A 23538-nucleotide genomic window follows, 5' to 3' on the forward strand; every position below is an offset into this window, starting at 1 on the left:
TCGCACTCTGACGAACTTACCATCGTATGGCCCCACGGGCATGCCAGAAACCACCGCAGAGATAAGCGCCAGGATCAACGGAAACCTCATCTTCCTCTGCCAGATCGTGCTGCAACTGTCACAATATGACTGATTGGATTTTCCATTTGCAACGTTGAGAAAGTCGAGACAACGGCTACCATGCGTAGGACTTTTAACACTTTGCTGTACCATGTTATCCAGAAACGAGCAATTGAAATATGATAGTTAAACGAGGAATTTTTGCAGAATCGGAAGCAATTATCAGTCTCTCGTGAATGGAACGCAAGAACTGTTGGACTCACGTGCAGCGATGTGGGAATGAATCACGTCGAAATGAAAGAGGAGAGTCTACTGTGTCGCGGGCAGATCCGATGGCAAACTAGTTTACCCGTCGTCGAGGGGTAACCGCGAGATACTCTTCGGGACGGGGACGCGCACACGGTCCTCCCTCTCGCGACAAGAAGGAAGGACGTCTCTGAAATGATCCTTCGTAATTACGAGCCACGATTCTTATACGAGTTGCCAGTTTTTCTCTCTCTCTCTCTCTCTCTCTCCGTCTCGATCTGCGCGCGGTATCGCCTGGCCAGGAATCATTAGCGGCTCGTCGTCTCGTAACGTCCGTCACGCACGGTTGCCACCGCGAAGGACACTCTCCGCGTGGAACGATGCCGTGTAAACAGGTATCCGCGTGCTCGCCTACGCATTTTTCCACTCCTCCGCGCTTTTTACCTCCCTCTTTTTTTTCCCACGTTCACGCTCGAAATGCCGCGAATGCGGCGAAATTAATGAGGGCCGCTGGTAATAAGGAAGAGGACGATCCGGTGTCTGGGCCTGGCGAACATTTACCCGAACGCGTTTAACAACAGTCAGACGAATCGCCGTATCCTTTAAGAACCTGGACTGCACGGTCTTCGAAGCTGAACGAATAACTGAACACGCGAAACCTACGATTACCGGAGACCTATGTTCCTCGCACGTAACGTATCGAAATGAATGGTCCCGGATGCAGGAACTTGGCTCGAGGTTAATCTAAAACCGAGGGGTTAATTAAAGCAATCGCTACGTCACGATGTAAGAGCGTCGAAATGAGCGAAACAAGTTTGCCGTTGTACCATATAAATCTTGTTAAAGATGCGCGATTCCGATCGAGCCGAGCGACAGCCGTCGTAATGGAGGCACGTTGATCTCTGTTGCAGTTGCACGCGGCCGCGTTGTCGTCGCTGCGATCCGAGGTCGCCGAGCTGAACTCAAGGCTGGTGGCGGCGACCAGGGCCAGGGAGGCGGCCGAGGCTGCTCTGGTTCGCGCCGAGGTGCAAGCAGCGCGAGCGGAACAGAGGGCGGAACAGCAAGCGGCGAGGCACGAGGAGAGGCTGACCGAGTTGCATTCCGTGATCGCGGAGCTTGGCAGGCAGCTCGAGAGGCACCGGGCTACCGTAATTGCCGAGGAGGATGAGTCCGGTAAGAGGCAGTTGCCGATTCCGTAAATCCGTACGCAACGGGCTCTGTGCTCGCTTTCGACAGAGATTTACGAGCCGTGGCTTGTTTGATGTTTCAACGCGTACCCAGCTGCGAGTTGCTTCAGTCGTTTCTCGATCGATTTTCTCGCCGTGCGGTCGAAAATTCGGGTCCTCGTTGCGAAGAGACACTCTTTACTTGTTTGTTGCCTCTCGTCTGTATGTCTTACGCGTTTATGCAAGGCAAGGCAGGGAGAGCAGTTTTAATTGAGAGATTGAATATGTGTTTGTAGAAATAGAGACGAGCAGAGACGCGGAGGGATCTATCACTAATCCGGTCGAAGAGAGCGAAGGCGGAGGTGATATACAGGGCGACGGTGATCGTACCCTCGGCGATGCCGATTCCAGCTGCTGCGAGGACATCGAACCACGCAACGCTGAGGTATATTTCTCGATTAATCAATTTGATTCATTCGAATAACGCTTTGTAACTTTTTCACAGAACGGCAGGGAACAATTGGACAGTCCCGCAGCGTTACCAACACCAGAGCCAGCGCAGCAAGCGGCCTCGTGCCAGAGTGTGGTCGTAGCGGCACTGCAAGATGAAATCGCGGCCCTTCGAGCAGAAGTCGCGAGTCTGCAGGCACAGCTAGCCAATTTTAAAAATCAGGCCAACAGTCAGAGGCAGCAAACTGGCAGTGACTCACCTCGCAGAGATCCACGAGTGAGTAGCAATTTGACCTATTGCTACGTCCCTCTGAACGTGCACCATCGATGCATGTTCGCCCACATAGACGCTCCGAGGCTTCCCAGAGAGCTCCCGTGATGAAAGAGGATCGTTCTTTTCATCTTGATGCACCCGAAATGCACTTCTCGTTGAATGTCGAACGAATTTCTCGCATCGTTACCCCCGGGTGTTTTGGCCAGCCTTTGATCAGCCAACACTTTCACAAAAATATTTATCAACCCTTTTCCGACTCTAATGTTTCCCCCGTTCTCCTTTGATTTTCGCAGACAAGAGGCAACACCAGCTCGCCGGAACCTTTGAGTGCACCTTGCTCGCCACTCTTGCCGCCCCTGCAGACACCGCCTACAAAGAGCGTAACGAGGGAGGAAGCACCGGTTCTTAAAATAGCCGAGAGGGTGAGACTCAGGAGAACCGACGAGAGGCACATCACAGGGCCCGATATTACCAACCTGGGGGTACGTGCTTTTTTGCGAAGTACGATCGTTCGCGAATCAACATTGCGCGTGATTCAACTCCTAGCTACAGACGAAAATTACAAATATTGCGGGACTTTTATTCGTGAATTTGTACAGGTATGTTCTACGATGGTGGCCGAGCACTTGGTATCAGATCTGCTAGAGCACTCGAATCTTCAAGAACTGAATGGATCCGAAAAGCAATTCGAAGTCGAGACGGAAAGGCTGAACAGTCGGTTGGAGCACGCGCGTGCGAATAACGCGGTCCTCGCGTTAACTTTGCACGAGAGCAAAGCGCAATGCGATAGGTATACCTTCGTAATTTACCTTTGAAGAACGAAGAGGAACGTACGACTTTTTCTATGCGTGATTCGTCTATTCTAGATTGAGTCTTCTAGTGGGAAAGTACGAGTCGAACGCAACCGCCTTACGATTAGCCCTCTCCTATAGCGATCGCGCGATAGAAGCTTACGACGTCCTGGTAGCGTTACTAGAGAGCGAGATCGCATTGTCAACGGAAAGGAATGGCATTACGATCGACAACAGAAGAGCAGCCGAACATGTAGCCTATCACGTTCTGAGCAAGTTGGAGAATGATCGTATGAACACTCTGAACACACCATGGGAGGATAGTATAGTGTTATCAGACGAGTAAGTATACCGCGAGGCGTCAAGGAATTTATATTTTTCTTTTTTATTGTACAACCTTGCCGTAGATCTGAAGTAGCCTGGTGCGTCGAAGATGAGCAAAGACTTAGAAGACACATCAGCAGATTGAAAGGGGAACGCGCCATGGTTAGATCGACCGTGGTGGAATTGGAAAGCGTTCATGCTGAACCGTTGAATTCCAAGAATACCATTTCCCTCGCCGAAGCTCGGAAACTAGATTTAGAAACCGCCGTACTTATGCAGGTTCGTCAATGTCTTGCCGCTTATTATTGATCAGCCTCGGATTTCTAAACTAAAGGTATTTCATTTTAATAATCGCGCAGGAATTGATGGCAATGCGAGAGGACAAGGCAGAACTGCGAGCGCGCGTTTTCTTATTAGAAAAAGAACGGGCTACTATAGAATTAAAATTAAACGCACGCGATACGCAGATCGCGGCTCAACACGCTGCTATCGAACATCTTCAGGGACAGCTTAACGATACTGAAGCCATGCTGGCTATGGCTACGAATAAAGTAAGGATACGTAAGGATGCTTGTTGAAAGTAAAACGTTTTATTTCATATTACCGTAAATTCTGTGCAGGATCGAGGGTTGAGCGATAATGAAAGCGAGGGCATGGAGTCGGAGTTGATAGAGGCGCTGGGTCGAGAGGCCAGGTTGAAAGAACGTTTACAGGAATTAGTTTCTACATTGGATAAAGTTAACAAGAATTCTGAATTGAGGCATCAACAGTCAGCTGAACTTGTTAATGATTTGAAAAGAGCTAATGGGTAATTTACCTGTAGATAAGAAACCTATCTGTATGTGGATTATGAAATGAAACGTTTTTAAGTGTATTGTACATTTTTAAGGGCCCTCGTACAAACGTTAGAGAAGTCTAAGAAGAAATATCAATCCAGGTTAAAAAAGTTGGAACAACAAATGTTGGGCATGGTCGAGAGACATGCTGCACAGGTATGAACAAGCGTAAATGTAGTGTGTGTTGGGAAGAGAGTCAAAAAGGACTGTTAGAATTGTGTTTATACATATGTGAAACAATTTATTACACTTTGTACATGATTCTGCATAAATTACATCCCTCGTGCATTTGATGAACAATGTCAGTCTTCGTAAGACTTGTACAGGTAAAATGTGTCAGATGTGCCCTTGTTGCTGTGAATGCGAGGTATCGAAGCTATAATGTTCTCTGCTCACTAGGCCTGCACTCACAAATCATGTACATTCACGAATTCTACTTTTGTTCATTAGGTTCCTATTCACAAAATCGACGACTCAACTATTCATTTCCTGTAATCTTTGTTCAACCGCTTCTTCTATTCTTCTCTTTTTGTACACTCTATAAAAGTTAACCTCTCCTACGTGCCAATGTATCATAGTAAACTCCAGGAGACCGCCGAGGATAAAGAATACTGGTAAAAGTCGTAAGGATCCAAGTGCTTTGCCAGGCAAATTATGATAAAATCTTCTCACTGCCCTTCTTATTTTATATTTTAACGTGAACATCGTTGCAGCACACCGTACGATATCACTTCTTGCACACAGCTATCGCCATCTTGTTTTTTCATCATCGAGCTGCGCCCGATTGTGCGCAGTTGCATTCTATCAGCCAATGGATATCTAATGAATTAAAATAATAAATTAGTTACGAGTTCTTTCTTTTATTTTTCTTTACTTTTATACTTTTCCAAACATATGTTGATTTATAGGTAAAATCTCTAAAACAGCGGATAGCATTGCTAGAGGAGGAATCGGCAGGATACAAAACAAGTTTACCACTTCAATCCCAGAGTTCTGGCGCCAGCGAGACATCGTTATGACAATTCAGTGATTAATGGAAATCGATCGATTACCGGGCTCTACGAGTGTTTTCACTATCTTTCCTGACGCTATGATACGATCGAAACGGAGATGAAATTTACGTATTTTTTTACACGGATAGTTGCCCAAGAATAATGCTTGATTATCCGCTTTTGTAATTATATATAAGAAACAAAAAAAGAACAAAAAAAGTACGAATTAGTAGCTGTCTTAACAAAATTAAATAACAAGCTAGGCTTATACAAAAAAAATGCGCTGCTGACACCTCGATGAAAGCAAACTATTTAAGAAAGTCCTCCAAGTATACTGTGAATTATAAATAATTGTTACATCATACTATATGTCATTTATAGACGGTGATATTCATCTTGTAAATATGTATATTTCAAGCATTAAAGAGAAAAACCGTGATACGTGTAAACTATGACGAAATAAATCGTGCTTTATTAAATCTGGTATACGTCTCGAAATTGAAAGCAACTTTAAGCCAGTTAATTATTCCATTTCTATTGCTATATTCGATTCTTATCGATCCCTTGCTTCCACGGTTCATTCGATAGAACATTTTGTTACATAATGGAGTATAAAAATTGGATATATCAATAACGACTGTACTGTACAATTAATTTATTAAGTATTTAATGTTACACTATTTTTTATTTTGTTCCGATAATCTTTTTTTAAACGCTTCCTCTATCAGATCATCCAGATCGTCTAGTGGCCTGTATATTTGATGCACACATTGTGAACCGGCTGCCACCGCTATAAACGATGCTATGAAAAAGCCAACAAATCGCGTAAACGACATACCGTACGGCATTGTGTTATTTATCTGCAAACACAAATATAAGAAAATTTTTTATTTCTATCCATTCTTCGAAACACTTATAGTATTGATGCACAAGTGTAGAATATAATATTATAACCTCTTCTCCAACCGTTCAACAATTATGAAACAGAATTAGTAATGTTTTAATAAATAATCTTCTAGGTTACTTATTTATTGATTGTATTAATCAACACGTGTAATTTAATGTTTTCTATATAATAATTTTAGTTAAGTACTAGAACGAAACACCGTGGGTCACACAACGTTGATTATGCGCGGTGCAGTGCCGTATGTTGAACAAATCAGCCTAGAGATACTCGCCGGATAGGACCAAATAAATTTTCGTTCTAATTTTAAATAGTATTAATATTTTTAAATAATCATATAAAATATAAAATCATTTATCAGTTCTGTACAATAATTTTTTACAAATTCTTTAAGGTTCCTGATTTTCTTGTTCCTGTTGATCCATTTCCGATGCCATAACCTCTGTTGCACTTTTTCCAGGAACGTCAGGTTCTTCCTCCCCTGGTACGTCACTGATTTCTACACCTTCACCCTTGTTCATCATAGATTTCTGTATTTCTTCCTCCAAATGAACGCACGCTTGTTCGATTTCATAATTCTTTGACACCAGGCCCACCCACTGTGCTTCCAATGCCCTTAGCTTCTCTCCTCCTTGAGTCTGCATAGATTTCCTCTGCCAATTCACCTTCTGAATCTTTTTCCTTAGCGCTAAAAGTTGTTTTTGAGCTTGGCATACTAGTTGCATTAATATTTCCAGATAAGATTTCCATGCTTCGCATCCATATTCCATCATTAGCTCAAGATTACAGATTCTATGATATAGCATACAAAATAGTAATTAAAATTACTGTATTTCTCAAATACGCTCCTAGCAAAGTACTGAAAGTATTATGGTACCTTGTAGCTTGATGCTCCAATTGTGCGCTGCTGTTTTCCACGCTTTCATTCCATGCAGCTAGATCATTCATTTTACCCGGCGGAGGTGGAGGTAATTCATAACGTTTCATACTAAGCACTTCCATAGGTAAACGATTTTGCATTCGCTCGAATTCATGTTTCATTACCTCTGTTTCAAAAGCGTTAATATTCAGTGGCGGTAAATGTTCTAAATAATTTTTTGTTGGTCTATATCGACGTGTTTCCTCTTCGACCATAGCCAAAGCCTAAAATTGATCAAACGTGTACAAACCATGTATTTGTTTATTTATAAACAACATAACCTCAAGTCATTTTGGGTATAAAATTTAATTACCGCTTCCCTGACTCCGGGTTCATCGTATCCTTGATCAATGTACGGTAGTGCATCGACTACAACTTCTCCAGCCATTTAAGAGAAATCCGATAAGCGTAAAACTTTACCAATGTTTGTAACCTCTGTCAATAGCTCAGCAATGTTTAAATTGTAAAACATCTATTGTGAAACAGCATTTCCACTGAACTACCAATCGATGTAGAACATCATTCTATAAAGCTGCATTGCGATTGGTGCATGAACGAGAAGGCGATTAATAAAATTTAACGTTGTATAGCGCGAGAAATTCAATGAAATGAAACCATTGTAAGAGGTGAAAGTAATGTTTTTATTATTTCAATGATTATTTATATATAAATATCATAAGGAGAAAATTGTAAACGGCACCTAAATAATGTTAAACTCTGAGCATGCGCAGTTTAGTAAGCTGTATAGCAATGCAATTTCCGCTTGCGTCCTTCTTCCTTTATGGCCAGGCAAGTTGTACAAGCTGCCTGGATGGTTTATGTCTGATGCGTGAAAAGCTATAAAAAGGACGCGAGATGGTAAGAATCTTTATATTTCCTTTTTAAATCTGTTATACTTTGTCATACGGTATATATTTTCTTGCCTCGATACCGCATAATTGCAAAAGAATTTCTCGTCGTACCCAGAAATATATCCACCACATAGTTGACCACGTGTGTTATAGTATTTTCAATGTAACGTAACATTAGTTGTTTCCATGGTATATTTAAGTGTGACTTAAATGTTTGTACTTCGGATTTTCCAATTTTCATTTAACGTAATAAAGTAACGTTAGCGCGACTTTAGATCGGAGTATTCATGTCGAATGTAACACTTCCTTCTGTCCGCCATGTGCGCCATGTCAATAGAAATCGTTTATGGTACCGTCACAACATAAAAGCTCGATTTCATTTTCTTTTCAGTTTCGTTAATCGTAATTTTGTTAGGAATGAAAGGAATCTGGTATTTTACTTCTTTATCTTGTTTTTATTTTACAGTCGTTATCAACGGCGCGACCGTTAGTTACAGTGTACACCGATAAGAATGAATCGTCAGGCGAGACAATTTTTCTGCCGGCTGTATTCAAAGCACCGATCCGGCCTGATATCGTGAACTTTGTTCACCAGCAAGTCTCAAAGAACAGCAGACAACCGTACTGTGTGTCAAAGGATGCCGGTTAGTACCCACTGTTTTGTGACCACGTATTTTATCTTCTAAAGAACTAACATGCAATTATTAAATGTAGGTTTCTTTTACTAGGTCATCAAACCTCTGCCGAGTCATGGGGTACTGGACGTGCCGTGGCACGTATTCCCCGTGTACGAGGTGGTGGTACCCATCGTTCTGGCCAGGGTGCGTTTGGTAACATGTGTAGAGGTGGTCGCATGTTTGCCCCGACAAAACCCTGGAGACGTTGGCATCGGAGGATTAACGTTAATCAAAAGAGATATGCATTAGTTTCTGCTATTGCTGCATCCGGGGTTCCAGCTCTTGTCCAATCTAAAGGTAAATGGCATACCACATCAATTTGACATATCTTTATCATTGTGTAATATTTTCATGATGAATCGCTTTGGTCCGTGTTGCTGAATTACCATTGACTATATTAATAGCATTTCACTGATGTACGCAGATACTTGTATGGATATAATACACTATAACTGAAACAATAGTGAGACTTATCTTTTATGTTCAGGTCATATGATCCAAGAAGTTCCAGAGTTTCCATTGGTAGTCTCAGATAAAATTCAAGAGTATAACAAGACTAAACAAGCTGTTATTTTCCTGAGACGTATTAAGGCATGGGTTGATATACAAAAGGTATGTTCATACTTTATTATTTTTTGCATCATTATTTGCACCGTAGAATGTCCGCATCTTTATTAAAATAATAGTAATTCAGATGCTCCAATCAGGTGCTAGATAAATACGGTTAACAGGCGTTCTTAACTAGCTAAGTTAATCGCTAGAAAGGGGTATGTTTAACCAAACAGATGAGATTTCAATACAAATTTTCTGTAAAACAATACCTTTGGTTTTATTCATAGGTATACAAGTCGCAACGTTTCCGTGCTGGTAAAGGTAAAATGCGTAACCGTAGGCGTATACAACGTCGTGGACCTTTGATCGTATACGGTCAGGATCAGGTACGCAAGTATAGAACAACTAACTGTTTCTTTTCATTCTTAAAATATTAATACTCATACTTTCATAATACTTGTAGGGAATTCGTAAGGCATTCCGCAATATTCCCGGTGTCGATCTTATGAACATTAACAAGATGAACTTGCTTAAATTGGCACCTGGTGGTCACGTTGGCCGATTCGTAATCTGGACAAAGTCCGCTTTCGAGAAATTGGACGCTCTTTACGGAACCTGGCGTAAAGATTCTCAGCTCAAAGCTGACTACAATTTACCCTTCCCGAAAATGGCCAACACGGATCTAGCCAGACTTCTAAAAGCAGAAGAAATCCGCAAAGTTTTGAGAGCGCCCAAGTATGTATATCTATATCGCATGTTAAAGGTACATGCTACATTATTTCGTACATGATGAAATATATTTGGTCCGTGTTACTGACTGACAGTGATAACAATTCTTAACCATATCTGACTACTCTATCGTTCATGAAACTTTCTGCAGTCAGTCCATTTACTGGATGTTTATCGAGCATAAATTTCGAATTTGTAGGAAGAAGGTGGTCCGTAGTGTCAAGAAATTGAACCCATTGACCAATACTCGCGCCATGTTACGTCTCAATCCGTATGCTGCTGTTTTGAAACGTGCGGCAATTTTAACAGCGAAGAAACGTCAGCAAGAGAGGGACATTATTTTAGCAGAGAAACGCGGGGTAAGTTTATGTTTTAGTTTTTACGCTATAAGGAATCAAGATTTGCGGCAAGAAATACAAATTGTTCCCGTTTTCAGCTTAAGCTGCCAAAGAATGTACCCGCGGTTAAGACCAAGCTGCTTCGGGAAAGACGCAGGAAACAGATTCTGGCCGCGAGGGTAGCGAAACCCAAAAAGCCAGTGACTGCAAAGAAGGCAACAAAACCCGCGCCCGCGGCGAAACCAGAAAAAACTGCAGCAAAGAGTGCGACACCGAAAACCGCACCAGCTAAGAAGTAACCAATTTTTATCAACAACTCGTTGACCCACGAACTTTATTTGTTTTGAATAAAAATATGGGGAGACAGCTACAGGATGATCAGTCTTTTGTAATCGATGTAATTGTGTATTTCCTACCTTCGATTTGAGATCTCTTTTAGTATTACATATATGTATTACGAATATCTTTTTTTACGTGGAGCACGTATAAAGATCGTGTCGTTCAGTACTTCGATAGACACTTGTATCGCATCAGCTTCCAATGGTATGAGAAAGTTCAGATTCCTAACATTTGATAAATCCTCCGAACTAAGCAACTTTATATTTAACATATTTTCTGTTACTAGAGTAGCTGTTCCTACTTTCAATCCTTCAGTCTTAATTTCCACCTGTAAATGCATAGTCCACACATTACCACATCCTTCAATCGAACAACTTAATACGATAAGTAAGTAAACGTACAGCAAAATATTCTTTATCGTCGACGATGTAAAAGTTTGGGATCTTTTCAAATCTGAAACCCATCTTATGCCCATTCTTCACCATTTCAAAGTTCATGTACTCATTTCTTTTTAGAGTGATCGCGTTCTCTTGACAATGCTGTGGTAATTTTTCCATAGCGATTGAAGTTTAAAAGCTTGTGTAGAACAAAATTACGGAAATTTGATTAGAATCATTTTCACGGGCCAACCAGACGAAGTTGACGGAGTAATCTCGACATCGAACGCTCGTCTTTTATTTGGTCAAACTGCCCATTTCGATTGCTAATAGCTTCGCATAGAAAGGCCACTGTATAAAATTTTATTAACTTCTTTCAATGTTCCTCCTCGTTTTAGGTTTCGATGCAGGAGCCGTGAGCACGAGCATTCTGTTTTTGTTATCCACCACTGCTCGAACTTTCGCGCTATCAATATCTTCTGGTATCAGCAAGTTCTCGCAGTGCCTCATCGTTCTTTTCACCAAATCACCAAATACCGATTTTTCGTTAATATTTGGCAATTGCCTTACGAATTGATCATTCAAAGGCTTGAATACGTTCACGCGGAGATTGTTACCTTTCACAGTTATTTTAATGGAAGACAGTTCTACTTCTGGCGCCAGTAACATTTTCGCCTACGATACAGTTAACGATGAATATATCACTGATTTCATTTAATCTATTGATTACAGTTGACTTAAACCTCGTAAACGTTGTCTGGTCGAACTCCACTGGACACAATTTGCATCACGTAGCTGCTTTCCATCGGTTTGACAAGAGTTTTAGCCGGCTCTTGCTTAATCTGATTCCCAAGAGGATTATTGGAGGCTTTGATAAAATTCAACGAAGCCGAGCATTTAGGACAATGTCCGCTATCAGTTATACTATCCGCATCACTTTTGAAACAACTCTTTATATCCATTTTTCAGACAGTTCGATAGTACATTTTATCATCGCACCGAATTCACGCTCGATTACGAGAGGCAGCTTCTTAGAGCGTTCTGTCGAAATAGTGTAACAAGGAATTTTCAACGATAACGTTGGAACCACGAAAAAATTCACCGACTAAAACGTGCTCTGATCTGGGACGATAGGTTTACTTGTCAATTTGGGAAGTATGCCAGAGTGACAGGCGAGAATCGATGGAAAACAAAATAGTGTGGACACGTTCTCATTTTAAATCACAAAATCCCAATAACTTTTATCGTTTCTTCACCACGCGCGCACACGCACACACACACATACAAATGCAAAAGGGAAGTATTCTATATTTTTTTACGTTGTACAAAAAAGCTAAATTTTGCGCACACAACCGCAGTTTAGTAATAGGCATTCTGTTAACCAAATATCAAATTTGAATTGACCGTAGCTAATGGAACTGCGGCACCGTAACGGTGAAAGCCCTGTTTAATTTCATCGTCCCTGTTAATTGCGGTTCCCGCTAATCGGAGGAAATTTACGATCGACGGAAGTTGAAGGATCGAGGTGTGAACGCGCCGAATAACAGAACGGTCCACGGCCTTGTACAAGCGCAGCCAGTTTGTTTGACATTCGTGTCTGCATTGTTTGAAACGCCTGCGCGAATTTCCTCGGGAATGGATTGCGCGCTTGGTAGGGGTAGCGCGGGATTCAGGGTCGAAATTGCACGGTGGTTGAAAAGCATCGGACACCAGTCGAGGACAGGCGGTCCTGCGTTTAAGTGGTCCATCAATTCCATGTCGCCTTTGGTCCTGTACCTTCATTACGGAGTTCTGGCCATCATTTTTGGAAACGGTAAGTGATTCATCTTTCGCTGTTTCGATTTCGTTCAGCTTTTCTTCTTTACTTTGGCTGGTATTATAGAGTGAATCATAGCCGATTGTTAATTTAATGGCATTTTTAGAGAAATGTTAAAGAAGAAGTGGCATGAGTACTCATTGTTGTTGATGTTTACTTTATTTCATTTTCAAAGAACCATTATCCGGATATTCCATGGGTGAAGCTTTGATGGAAATTTTATCTTCTTTTTTTATTCTTTTTTTCAAACTCTGCGACATTTTTCAATCGAAATTCGTAGAAATGGATACCCGTATAAAATTATTTTGACGGGGGAACAGATAGATGTGGACCAAAATGATTTTTTTTTTATCCGTACCACGTTGTGCAATGTCATCATAATCTTGTTTGCATACGAGATTTAATTTCGATGCGTAGTTAAGAGATAGAGCGAAAACGAGGAAAATACTGATTAAGGACGCCGATTCCCGTGATTAAAGGCAATTTCTTCTGTCTTTCCGGTAACTGGATTGCTTAGGTCGGCAGGATTTCTCGAGTAGAAATTTCACGATCGTCGATTAAATTGCAAATGAGTTTTTGCCTTCGAAAATTTTCCCGCCCGCCCCTTGAGCGATCGAAGTGTTTATCGTCTCTCGAACGAATTCGATTTCGCCTCAAACATCGCCATTCTGCAATCGTATTTTCTCTCATCGTCCAGACGTATTTGATCGCATCGAATTTACCTTGTTACAATATTTCACTTCTCAGGGAAATCGACGTGGCCCAAGCAGGTCTGTGAATATTTCATTCTATATTCGAGACAGCTACATCGAGCTTCCTATAGGAAAAACGTTCTATTTGCCGCGCGAATTTTTGCAAACTTGGAAGAACCGTGTCGCTGTCTGAGACGAGATTTCCGTATTTGTTCTGTTAGCGTCGTATCGTGCATGACGATCAGGGCGCAGAGTTTCTCGTTAGAATGCAAATAACAAATTGCCCGGAACTTCCTGCGGGCCACAGATAGCTCGTGGACCGCTGCAACTTCTTCTCACGTAAATAAACGACTTTTAGTTTTACCATGTTTAGCGAAGAATTGTGGGAGTAATGACAATCTGTAATAGTAGAATTGTCATATTTGCGTACCTAAATACTCGAGTAAGTATAAATATGCTATGTACGTCTGGTCATAATTGGATTAGCGGCGCTAGAGATTAAATCATTTTTGTTTTAACAGTTCATCGGTTATCACCCATTATTATTTCCTCTCGTAGAACGATGTACGCAGAGTATCCTCGATATTGGAACGATAAGCCAAAGAATTAGCTTGAGGAATTCAAACATTGTACCAGGCTAATGTAGACGTGTCAACATAACTTTTATGCGCGACCTGTGGTCAGTGCAACGCGCCACGTTCGTGAGGAATTGAGCTACGATTTGCATACGGTGTGCTTCTCGTGGCGAAGCGAAAGTGGACCATTAAACGGGACAAAGAGGGATCAAGAGAGGGAGAGTGGTCCAAGGAACGATACCAGAGTTTGCGTTCGAGCGACTCGAGAGCAGGCTTAGCAGAGTTGTCCGACAGTCTTTAGGACGTTCGACGAGGCTAAACGGAACTTCGTTATCAAACGTTTACGTTGGCCTTCCGTGTAAACGTTTGCAGACGTCGTTCCGCCCTCGTAGCTCCTAATTCGCGATCGGTACGTTCACGAGATTTGCATACTGGTCATCTCAATGAAAGTAATTGCTGTTCTCTTTAGAGTTCAGATAAAAATAAGAAGTTAATTCAATTATATTCTTTCTCGATCCTGAGCGTGATGAGGGTCTCTAGTTTTTCATTTTGCTGCAATGAGCGGAAGCTGGGTAAATCTTACATTATATACTATAACCAATCGAGCAAGGAAACTTTCTTCCTTCAAAATGAGCGGTTAAAAGACGTCTGACGCTTTCCGCTATCACTGTATTCTACAGGATATGGTCTTGTTCGTGCAGAACAACGAAAACTAAGCATAGGTAGAACTCGTCAAGTTGGTCCATTTTAGTTCTGAGTGGACAATCGTACCTACATATTTTTGATATCAGTCATTGTTTCGTTTTAGTGACCCTATTCTACATCCTACCGGTGTTTTACAAAGACATTTCGTCCTCGTAGAAATAAAAAGAAGGGAGGTACAGCCGTTTCGAGGGAATGGGAGGATCTACGAAGTCGTTGAGCCGGATATCTCGTTAAGAGTTTGGAAGATTTTTCCATTCGACTTTATCTCGCATACGGAGGGGCATTCGAGGGCTCTCTTGGAACGCGAATGAAAGAGTCAGCTCGTGTCGCCCCGCTGCGAGAGCGAAGAGTGTTGCGCATTTACCTGGCCATCGATCCTGTATCGATGTACTCGATTCCAAGTTTTCCACCGGGCAGCATCCTGGATTGCACGGTAATTCGTGGACACTCGGCGCTATCAAGTTGAACCCTGGAGTCGTCCAGCTTTTATCGGCAAATCTTCTTTCAATATTCCGTCTGCTATTCCCCGCCGCTTCAAGTCGTTTCGAAGAGCTACTTTAAACACGAATACAGCCGATTCTGTTGTTTTTATACACGTTGCTTTATCTTCTTACGCCTGTTAAGAGAAAAAAGTGTACAGCTAAATATGACAAACATTGTCCAGATAGATCCCGCTATCTCTTAAACAGATTAGAGTTAAATTCTGTAGAAATTTGACAATGGAATCGTGCAGCAGCGTGTAGAACAATCCATTGAAAACAGAAACAGGAAAAAGAATGCTTTTCTCGCAGTGAGAGTCGAATTTTGCGCGCTCGAAAAAATTAGCGCGCCCATTGTTCCGGAAGCGCGAGTTTGTCTCTATCCCCGTGGAAACCTGTGTGGCGAACACAAAAACCAGATCTTTGTATTCTTCTTTCGCTCTTCCCTGGTAAATGTCCATCTTTAAATATCGCGTGAGCGTGTTCGAAAGTGCTCAACGTTCTTTTCGACGCTTCGATACGCTCAACTTCGCCCGGAAATTATCGGTACTCGTAAAATGTACAAAGAAGCTCGATGACAGAAAAAAAATGAGAGATACACGGAAGAGAGACGAAAGTTGGCCACGTTAAAATTAGATCCCTTCATTTTTCACCTGATCAGTTCGTTTAATTAGCTCGTGCCTTTTACGAGTTCCGGTGAAGTTGACGAAGTTGGAAGGTAAACTTTGCGGGAAGGATTTATCGAACGCGTGATATTTTCTAGAACATCGGATACAGTCGTAAGGATGGCTGTAAAACGATTCAGAAAAAGAGAAACGCTACCACATGGTCGCGAGCTAGCTATATACCGCGATGGGTGACGTCGATTTAACGATCGGAATTAAGAGGGTTGGGGAGAAAATTCCCTGAACTGTAGGTCATTCTCGCGACCTTCTACCCCTCGACAAGTTACCACGGAGACTTCAAAACTGAAATTTGTAAAAAATGATGATTAAAGCAACGCAGAGAAGGGTTCCTCTAATTAATTGATCCGCTAGCCATACATGGAGTGGCGAACAAAGTCTTCCTGACCGGTACCATTGTCTCCGGATGCATTCTCCATCTAATTGAAGTTTGAAGGCAACGCCTGCTGAGCCTTAAGAAAGGATGGAACGGAAGAAAGATTAGTTGGCCCGCGGAAGGGCTTCCCGCATTTCGAGACACAATAGCCACTTCAATGAAACGAACGCTTCGAGGTACAGAGATCGGAAACGCTATAATGGATACCCTCGATGTAACGAAAAGAAATGGATTTGTGATTAGAGCAGGAACATAGAGAATTCTGGTATAAGCTTTGTTTGCGTGCTTTGCAGTCATAGATCTTGTAAAAAAAAAGGTGGAGAACGTGAGGTAGGATACCGAAACGAATCGATCGGAAATCGCTGTCGAAAAATGATATCGGTTACCTTGAGAAGAGTGCAACATATCGTATTACAACGTAGCACGTTTAATTCCCGAGAGTATTGGACGGATTCCATGCATACTTGGTTTTGCAGGATTCGGCGATGAACACGAATACAGACTGACGAAGCATCTGCTCGATGGGTACGACGCCGGTGTACGGCCAGCGAAAAATTCCTCTCAGCCCCTTGCGGTCGTCTTTGGTCTCTCCCTTCATCACATAATCGACGTGGTGAGTATCGGGAAGCGGGAAGTTTGTTCAGAGATAAACGAACTACCTCTTCACCACCTCACACATCCTTCAATCGATTTTCTACAAATTTTCAGAACTCGACACGTAGCAGACTTCTTTCGAGGGTAATCAATTTTTCGAAAGTGTATCGAGGGAACCGTACGAGAGAAATCTGTGAACTGTAAACACGAATATAAAGCGACGAAGAACCAGGGTTATTTCTTCGACGTGTTAGAGAAACGTGAAATTCGGGTCGAGCCGCATTAACTTCCATCTCGACAGAACTATCGGCATCTCAGCGATACGCGGTCGTTTAGCCCGGAAAATATCGATTTATATTCATTACGATGTATCCCTTTTCGCATTCGCGATAACGCTGGGCAGGCGTTGACAGCCGTTAACTCGTCTGAGAGGCTTGAAAGAATCCCTGCGGTAGGTAGTCAGGCCTGGGTAATCGGAAATACCTAAGACAAATTACCCGAGGAACGCGCAAGAGGCTTATGGGAATTTTCAAAGATTTATCTCGCGTATACTTTAACGAGAGTCATCTTTCACTGGACGTATTTTCTTCGCGACTGGCTGGCAATATTTTACCCCTTCTTCTTGCATATGATAATAAATCTTTGACTGGTACTGAGACAGCTGTGTTTTCTATTACAGGACGAGAAGAATCAGATACTGACGACCAATTGTTGGGTGACGCAGGTATGGACGGACCATCACCTGAAATGGAACGCTTCGGAGTTTGCTGGGATCCAAGTGATCCGCGTACCTTACAATCGCGTCTGGAGACCAGACACGATTCTGTACAACAAGTAACGGCCGATTTTTCAGTAGTAAATCAAAGAAAAAGTATATGATTCATTTTTGCATTTATTAAAAATCATCTGCTAAGAAGTGGTTCGCGTGCGACTGTCTATTTGATTGCTTTTTAATAGAAGATAGAATTCAATCAGAAAACAGATGGACACGTAGAAATATTTTCTATACAGTTTTGGTATTGATTGGCTGCAGTAGCGGTGTGCCGATTTCTTTTATCCCGTATCAGCCTATATCTTTCGGTTTTGTTTATAGCGCAGATCCACAGTACAGCTCGGCAGTCATCAATACGAACGTGATCGTCAGTCATACAGGGAAAGTGGTGTGGCTGAGCCACGGAATCTTTCGCAGCAGCTGCGACATCGACGTGGAGTTTTTCCCCTTCGACGAGCAGCGTTGCATACTGAAATGGGCCTCCTGGACGTACGATGGATACCAAGTAAGATACACCATCGATCTCCTTCATACACTTGGACGAACCCTCTGTTTCTTTATTATCACTGTGATAGATTCGCGACTTTCCTGCGAACGTGATGAAATTAAATACCAAAAAGGTGGTCCCCGGAGACGCGCGAAACCGTCGACGAGAGAATATTGAATGGAAATGCTGTGAATAATTTCGAGGCAGTGAATTCGACTAATAGAACACGGAATGCAGTTCTTCCACGCAATTAACTCGGTTGAAAAATGTGCGGATCTGTGAGCGCATGCTGACACCCACGTGAGGAACCAGCGCATTCACAACCGTTCGTATATTTTATTCAAATCGTCGTCGATTCTGAAATTACTCTCGTTCCCCGATCTTGTTAATCGAATTCTTTTCTCCTCATCGGAGGGACAAGCTTGTGAATTTTTTACTATTCTAATTTGTCTTTAATAAATATCGATCTGACAGCGTACGCGATCTGCATCAGTTGAATCTTTGGCCGTATTGCCCTCAATTTCACGCAGTTCCTCCCTCGGGACGATATGCAAATGAGAACGTGATATATCGATCAGGGGACCATCCACTGGACAATAAAAATATCCATGCTGTATACAAAGGCGGCGTCGGCGGTCAGTTTGACCGAAACCTTGACACTTAACATTGATGTCCAACACCTCCCACCAAATGCTTTGTCTTCATCGTTGATAGCACGGATCTGTCTCTCATCTCGCCACTACTTAAAAACGTTCTTGGATTTAATTTGCCGCTCGACCCGATCCTTTCTCCCATTATATACTCTCGTCTCGTCTTAAAAAGTCTGGATGTTCTGTGGCTTCCTCCTGGATTAAAAGTTCACCGTGAATGGGGGCAGACTTAAATGGAGCCTACATGTAGAGAAGCTACTGCCGAAGAAACGGATTTCAACGCGCTCTATCGAGTCCAATGGACGTTTGAAAATTGTTAATGAGTTCTGCGGCGGTCTCGTCTAAAGTTGCGCAAATTCCGGCAAAGTTAGTGACACATCCCGCGAGTTTTGGGGCGCATCTTGATACAGACTGGGTGAAATACGCCCGTGACAATTAATTGGAAAAGTTTCACCTCGACACGTGGACGTTTTCATGTGGTAACCGAAAACGGACGATTCCTTCGTAATACACCCTGTGTACAATACTGTAACGCACAGATTACCATGTTTCTTTAGCAGAGTAGACGTTTTCGGGTCGTTGGTAGGAAAATTGAGAAACAGGGACTACATTGGAATGGGTTTTCAGGTCCAAGGGTCTCTTAACGATGGCAAATCGAAAATGCCAGCTCGGCAGGTCGCAAAAGTGGCAGGGGCAAATCGAACAGCTTAATCCCGTATGCGAGAAGAATTCAATGCCAGCCGTTTTCTCCTCGACGCTCGAGCCCACCCTTTCACAGAGTTTTCCCATTTCCTATCCCCCGACGTTGAATACATTTCGCGTGCCGTTACGTTTTTGCCGCCTAAAAGCTTAGCCCTTGCACCTATCTAGCTGGAAAGATGGGTCGCCTCTACAAAGATTCGTTTCGGTTGCTCGACAAATAGCCTAATACAGTGTAAATTAGATCTTTTTGTACAAAGAAGTTCCTTTTTAGCAAACAACCCCAGTTTCGCTTTGAACCTCAGCTCGATTTCTCGTTGCGTTGAATATGGTTTACGCGTCGTTTCGATTTTATCTTGTCCGATACCTGTCAATCGCTGTGTCCGAACGAAAGGATACATATTGACAGGTAATCATGTGCGACTACTTCCGTACCGTTGGATCTAATTCGAAACGATGCTTTAATCCAGTTTCTAGACTCCCTCGGGAGCTAATTATTCGACAGGAGAACGCAACTCGCGGGGTAGATGCATATTCTCGCTTCCAAATCAAGCTATCGTCGAACGTGTAATAATGTCAGAAATCTGATTGCCCAGCTGGAACTGGAGTGGCAGAGCGAGCGAGGGGACATAAGCAATTATCAAGCGAACGGTGAATTCGATCTGGTCGATTTCTCTGCGAGAAGAAACGTCGAGTACTACTCCTGCTGTCCAGAACCGTATCCAGATATCACATACGAGATACGACTGCGACGTCGACCGATGTTCTACGTATTCAACTTGATCCTTCCATGCATACTCATCAACGGTGTCGGTGAGTATCAATCGTCCATCTACACGTTACCCTTTCCTTCGTTTTGTTGATTGAAATCGAAGTTTCGATAGTTCATATTGCATTATACAAGTACATAGAGTTTTTATTTCTTAGAGGGTCAAGGATTCTTGCCGGATCAGAAGAGAAAATTTCATTAAAACGCTCGAATCGCAAAGCTATCGTGCGAAGAACGAGGCTCCAAGCTACCATCTTTTCGTTTTTTCTATGAGAGAATTCCGCTTGGGAGTTAAGGAATTTGGATTATTCTAAAAAACGGGCATGGCTGTATTCGGTTAATAAAAGGAGTCGAGATGTCAGCGTAGTAGGAAAAATTTATGCGGGATATTTTTCATTTACTTTCTTGACGGGGCGGAGAAAGTTATCGGTGCGCGCAGGCGAGACCCAAGAATGCTTTCTGTTCGATATTCCACGGCGAGAACTCTTTTTAACTCGTCTTTCGTTCTCCGTTTGTTCAGCCCTGTTGGTATTTTACGTGCCGTCGGAGTCGGGGGAGAAAGTCACCCTCGGGATTTCGGCGCTTCTCTCTATGACGGTCTTCCTAATGACTATTCGCGAGACACTGCCGCCAACGGAGAAAACGCCGTTGATAAGTGAGTATCTTTAATCAACAGCAGCGATACCGCTTCCGAGTGTAAATGGAAACGAAGATGGTGGAACAATTCGCGACGAATCGTGTAAATTGGGAATGCTATTGTAGCACAGTTGTCTGGAAATCGGAGTAAAGGAGATCATTATCTATCTCCAGTGAAACGCGAAATTCCTTTTACAAGGATTGGAACGATAAAGCCGCTCCTTACACGTATAATATCCTGAACGAATCGACGATAGACTTTGTTCGAATTATAATATGAAACGAATCGATAGTAAATTGTTGTATTCCTTCGAATTCCTATTGCTGTTTTCAGGTCTTTACTACGGAGTCAGTATATGTCTGGTATCGTTCGCGTCAGGATTAGCAGTTGTCACTTTGAACCTTCATCATCGTGGTGTTCGAGGAACTAGAGTACCAGGGATCGTAAGATCGTTGGTGTTGGACAAGCTTGCCAGGATAGTATTCCTCAATTTTCAAGAGGAAAAGAGGACTGTAAGGTTTCCGTTGTACCTCTATTATACAGTCATGCGGCGCATAATAACGTTGTGGTCAACGATATCTTGAAAATACGAGGGTTCTTTCGTTTAGTGATATCATAGTGATTGTAACGTATAATGTAGTGAATCGTGCGAATGCCATTTCCCAGAACGTATCCTCATCGTTAAGCGATGCATGGCTGTACTCTTCCTTTAATGCTCGTCCTTGTGAACGATACGTACGATTCGCGTACTAGGAACCGGTCGAGCAGCCCAGAAGAAAAAACAATTGTCCGCTGCACTGTAAACCGGAACTGGCCCAATCGCAATCGTCGCCCAAGTTCGTGACCAGAAGGGAGGAAAGCAATAGTAGCAGCCCTAGTTTAGGTGAGTTTTACTTGTCAGGGTAGATTGAGTACGATCAACTATAACTTAGGGAAAAAAAACTAGCAGATCTTGGAAAAGAGGGTGGCCTTGAAGCTCAGTGGTTGCGCGTGCTAGGAAGAGTGCACGCGACGATCGAGAGGAACGAAAAGCGGCTCGCAGAGCAGGATCGTCGTGAGCGAATGGAGTTGGATTGGAAACAGGTCGCATTGGTCAGTGATCGTGCGCTTCTCTGCGTTTTTTTCCTGACAACGATCGTCAGCACCACCGTCATCCTCTGCGGTTCCCCGCCAACCACGAACATTGCCAAAGAGGGTTAAAATCGAGAGGAAATTGAGTTAATCGCGCAACGAGGACTCGAGTAACTTCGTTCCCAATAAGATTGATGGATTAGGTATTAAGAGTTCATAATTGTAAGCACTTTTAAGGATCAGATGTATAACGTTCGTCGTCTACCGGAGATAGACCGCTGTGAAAATAAACCCTTTTTTTTGTTTTATGACAATATTATTTTATTAGATTAGATTTACGTGTAGTTTATATAAAGGATATATAAATATATATCAAACGTTTTATAAAAAATATAAAAAAATTTTCATCTTTTAGTAATAATCAGGTACTGGTGCACATGCTATTTTTACGAAATCTTCATATTTAACTTGTCCATTCGGAGACACGTTCGCTTCTCTAAAAATTTGTTCCACTGAAAGATGGATAAATTAATTAAGGGGTAATTATTGGAATATCTTTTGAGTAGCAAAGAAAAACCAACCTTCTTTGGTGCTCAATTGCTCACCCCAATGGAGTAACATGTGAGCTAATTGTCTAGCAGGTATAGTGCCAGTTCTAAATTTATCTGCTGCTTGGAAAGCATCTATCACCTCTTTTGGGAGATCTTCAGCTCTGGTCTGTAAATGCATCACCTCCAAAAAATCAGCAAAGGACATTTTCCCACCTAAGCGCAGAAGTTTGTGGCTTTAAGAACCTTTAACTGTTGTAAGTTACTTCAACCTGTTTTTACCTTTATCCTTTAAATATTTATTTAACTCTGCAATAGTAGGACTCAATCCTAACGACCTCATGATAATCGTAAGTTCATCCAAAGTACGTATTTGACCATTCCTTGCGAACAAGTAAAAGCATTCTCTGAATTCTATAAACACGTAAACATTCATTTTATAGAATAATGTTTTTGAATAATGTATTTTAGTTAATATCCTACCGTCTATGTCTTCCTCCCGAAAATAGCGAGCCTGAAACCAAAAAGTATCCAGGAAAATTAATAACTTTCACACAATTTTTGTATCCAACGTAGAAAATACTAAACTTGTAATTACCATAATTAGACTTTATGTGGAAGAATCGTCAAAATGTTTTAATTTCACGGTGTCTCTCGTTTACGTGTCAGGTAGCGTTATGTAGGGTGATGCTAGGTGCCATAATAATAATAATAATAATAATAATAATAATAACCTGACTTTCTTCCATCGTACAGTGGCGCCAGTCTCGAGCGAAGCCTGTACCAATCAGTAGCCATTTGCAATCGATCGATATCCATTTGAATTCTGTAAATAATTTCAGATTTTGCTTCGATATTATTGCATATTCAACGCTAATAACGACAGAAATATAAAATATTGATTCTAAAAATCATCTCGGATTTACCCAACAAGTTTACTAAGGTATTTCAATCGATTATAAGCAGAACTTTTACATTATTCCAGTTTGCTTTAACCGTACTCTTAAAATATATAATTGTGAATGTAGAAAAGATGGAGAAGAAGTCGGAAGCATTTTAATCGATCCATCAGTAGAGATCATCCTAAACGATAGGGCTATCAGCGTAAGGTAGGGAAAATGAACAAAATATAACATTCTACGAGACAAACGTCTCCCGAT

General features: G+C 42.1%; 6 protein-coding genes across 16 annotated transcripts in view; 3 read left to right on the forward strand and 3 right to left on the reverse strand.

The window, feature by feature from the left end:
• The window catches only part of LOC143428666 (colorectal mutant cancer protein), a 35453-nt gene extending 30118 nt beyond the window's left edge, over nucleotides 1–5335 (forward strand). For 6 of the 7 annotated variants that reach the window (XM_076903714.1, XM_076903718.1, XM_076903715.1 and 3 more), the window contains 11 exons: nucleotides 1218–1479; nucleotides 1769–1917; nucleotides 1978–2199; nucleotides 2490–2678; nucleotides 2796–2986; nucleotides 3063–3329; nucleotides 3395–3590; nucleotides 3671–3862; nucleotides 3932–4119; nucleotides 4201–4303; nucleotides 5056–5335. In XM_076903714.1, coding sequence (XP_076759829.1) covers nucleotides 1218–1479; nucleotides 1769–1917; nucleotides 1978–2199; nucleotides 2490–2678; nucleotides 2796–2986; nucleotides 3063–3329; nucleotides 3395–3590; nucleotides 3671–3862; nucleotides 3932–4119; nucleotides 4201–4303; nucleotides 5056–5166 — 2070 coding nt within the window. In that variant the 3' untranslated portion in view covers nucleotides 5167–5335. Of the gene's footprint in view, nucleotides 1–482; nucleotides 702–1217; nucleotides 1480–1768; nucleotides 1918–1977; nucleotides 2200–2489; nucleotides 2679–2795; nucleotides 2987–3062; nucleotides 3330–3394; nucleotides 3591–3670; nucleotides 3863–3931; nucleotides 4120–4200; nucleotides 4304–5055 lie in introns of those variants that run through there. The other variant, XM_076903721.1, reaches the window with a different exon arrangement.
• Nucleotides 5336–5796: 461 nt separating this feature from the next.
• On the reverse strand, nucleotides 5797–6289 carry Sloth2 (ubiquinol-cytochrome c reductase complex assembly factor 6 sloth 2). The gene is made up of 2 exons (XM_076903722.1): nucleotides 6094–6289; nucleotides 5797–5999 (listed from the first exon to the last, which is right to left on the reverse strand). The coding sequence occupies exon 2, from the start codon at nucleotides 5985–5987 to the stop codon at nucleotides 5817–5819; it is 171 nt and encodes a 56-aa protein (XP_076759837.1). The 5' UTR covers nucleotides 5988–5999; nucleotides 6094–6289; the 3' UTR covers nucleotides 5797–5816.
• Nucleotides 6290–6335: 46 nt separating this feature from the next.
• Bcas2 (BCAS2 pre-mRNA processing factor) lies at nucleotides 6336–7425 on the reverse strand. Its single transcript, XM_076902310.1, has 3 exons — nucleotides 7276–7425; nucleotides 6921–7186; nucleotides 6336–6835 (listed from the first exon to the last, which is right to left on the reverse strand). Exons 1-3 carry the CDS (start codon nucleotides 7348–7350, stop codon nucleotides 6433–6435), a joined length of 744 nt encoding a protein of 247 aa, XP_076758425.1. The 5' UTR covers nucleotides 7351–7425; the 3' UTR covers nucleotides 6336–6432.
• Nucleotides 7426–7665: 240 nt separating this feature from the next.
• Nucleotides 7666–10484, forward strand: Rpl4 (ribosomal protein L4). Its single transcript, XM_076903379.1, has 8 exons — nucleotides 7666–7820; nucleotides 8280–8457; nucleotides 8542–8787; nucleotides 8978–9102; nucleotides 9330–9428; nucleotides 9506–9777; nucleotides 9971–10130; nucleotides 10208–10484. Exons 1-8 carry the CDS (start codon nucleotides 7818–7820, stop codon nucleotides 10406–10408), a joined length of 1284 nt encoding a protein of 427 aa, XP_076759494.1. The 5' UTR covers nucleotides 7666–7817; the 3' UTR covers nucleotides 10409–10484.
• Nucleotides 10485–10555: 71 nt separating this feature from the next.
• LOC143428477 (neuronal acetylcholine receptor subunit alpha-7) lies at nucleotides 10556–22138 on the forward strand. 5 transcript variants are annotated; one of them, XM_076903373.1, is made up of 10 exons: nucleotides 10556–10652; nucleotides 10740–10835; nucleotides 16628–16764; nucleotides 17425–17579; nucleotides 17839–18022; nucleotides 19950–20166; nucleotides 20643–20777; nucleotides 21093–21271; nucleotides 21513–21642; nucleotides 21706–22138. In XM_076903373.1, the coding sequence occupies exons 1-10, from the start codon at nucleotides 10559–10561 to the stop codon at nucleotides 21957–21959; spliced, it is 1581 nt and encodes a 526-aa protein (XP_076759488.1). In that variant the 5' UTR covers nucleotides 10556–10558; the 3' UTR covers nucleotides 21960–22138. The 5 variants fall into 5 exon arrangements, with proteins under 5 accessions (XP_076759488.1, XP_076759489.1, XP_076759491.1 ...); XM_076903374.1 differs by having other exon boundaries at nucleotides 21709–22138; XM_076903376.1 differs by lacking the exons at nucleotides 10556–10652; nucleotides 10740–10835 and adding an exon at nucleotides 12151–12638.
• Nucleotides 22135–22994, reverse strand: LOC143428479 (calmodulin-like protein 4). The gene is made up of 5 exons (XM_076903380.1): nucleotides 22977–22994; nucleotides 22862–22892; nucleotides 22661–22792; nucleotides 22412–22594; nucleotides 22135–22342 (listed from the first exon to the last, which is right to left on the reverse strand). Exons 1-5 carry the CDS (start codon nucleotides 22977–22979, stop codon nucleotides 22242–22244), a joined length of 450 nt encoding a protein of 149 aa, XP_076759495.1. The 5' UTR covers nucleotides 22980–22994; the 3' UTR covers nucleotides 22135–22241.
• Nucleotides 22995–23538: the final 544 nt, after the last annotated feature.

Source organism: Xylocopa sonorina, chromosome 10 (assembly GCF_050948175.1).
Source record: "Xylocopa sonorina isolate GNS202 chromosome 10, iyXylSono1_principal, whole genome shotgun sequence".
In the NCBI taxonomy this organism is placed as follows: Eukaryota; Metazoa; Arthropoda; class Insecta; order Hymenoptera; family Apidae; genus Xylocopa; species Xylocopa sonorina.

Excerpts from the sequence above, each read along its gene's own strand:
- Sloth2 (XM_076903722.1), bottom strand. The coding sequence starts at position 5,987 with ATGCCGTACGGTATGTCGTTTACGCGATTTGTTGGCTTTTTCATAGCA.
- Bcas2 (XM_076902310.1), bottom strand. The coding sequence starts at position 7,350 with ATGGCTGGAGAAGTTGTAGTCGATGCACTACCGTACATTGATCAAGGA. Across the intron at positions 7,187-7,275 it reads AACCCGGAGTCAGGGAAGCG|GCTTTGGCTATGGTCGAAGA; the intron begins GTAATTAAATTT and ends GATCAATTTTAG. Across the intron at positions 6,836-6,920 it reads TTGGAGCATCAAGCTACAAG|AATCTGTAATCTTGAGCTAA; the intron begins GTACCATAATAC and ends GCTATATCATAG.
- Rpl4 (XM_076903379.1), top strand. Across the intron at positions 8,458-8,541 it reads CTGTGTGTCAAAGGATGCCG|GTCATCAAACCTCTGCCGAG; the intron begins GTTAGTACCCAC and ends TTCTTTTACTAG. Across the intron at positions 10,131-10,207 it reads TTTTAGCAGAGAAACGCGGG|CTTAAGCTGCCAAAGAATGT; the intron begins GTAAGTTTATGT and ends TCCCGTTTTCAG.
- LOC143428477 (XM_076903373.1), top strand. The coding sequence starts at position 10,559 with ATGTATTACGAATATCTTTTTTTACGTGGAGCACGTATAAAGATCGTG. Across the intron at positions 10,836-16,627 it reads CGAACAACTTAATACGATAA|GATTCGGCGATGAACACGAA; the intron begins GTAAGTAAACGT and ends TTGGTTTTGCAG. Across the intron at positions 20,778-21,092 it reads GGAGAAAACGCCGTTGATAA|GTCTTTACTACGGAGTCAGT; the intron begins GTGAGTATCTTT and ends TGCTGTTTTCAG.
- LOC143428479 (XM_076903380.1), bottom strand. Across the intron at positions 22,793-22,861 it reads TCGGGAGGAAGACATAGACG|AATTCAGAGAATGCTTTTAC; the intron begins GTAGGATATTAA and ends ACGTGTTTATAG. Across the intron at positions 22,343-22,411 it reads GCAATTGAGCACCAAAGAAG|TGGAACAAATTTTTAGAGAA; the intron begins GTTGGTTTTTCT and ends TCCATCTTTCAG.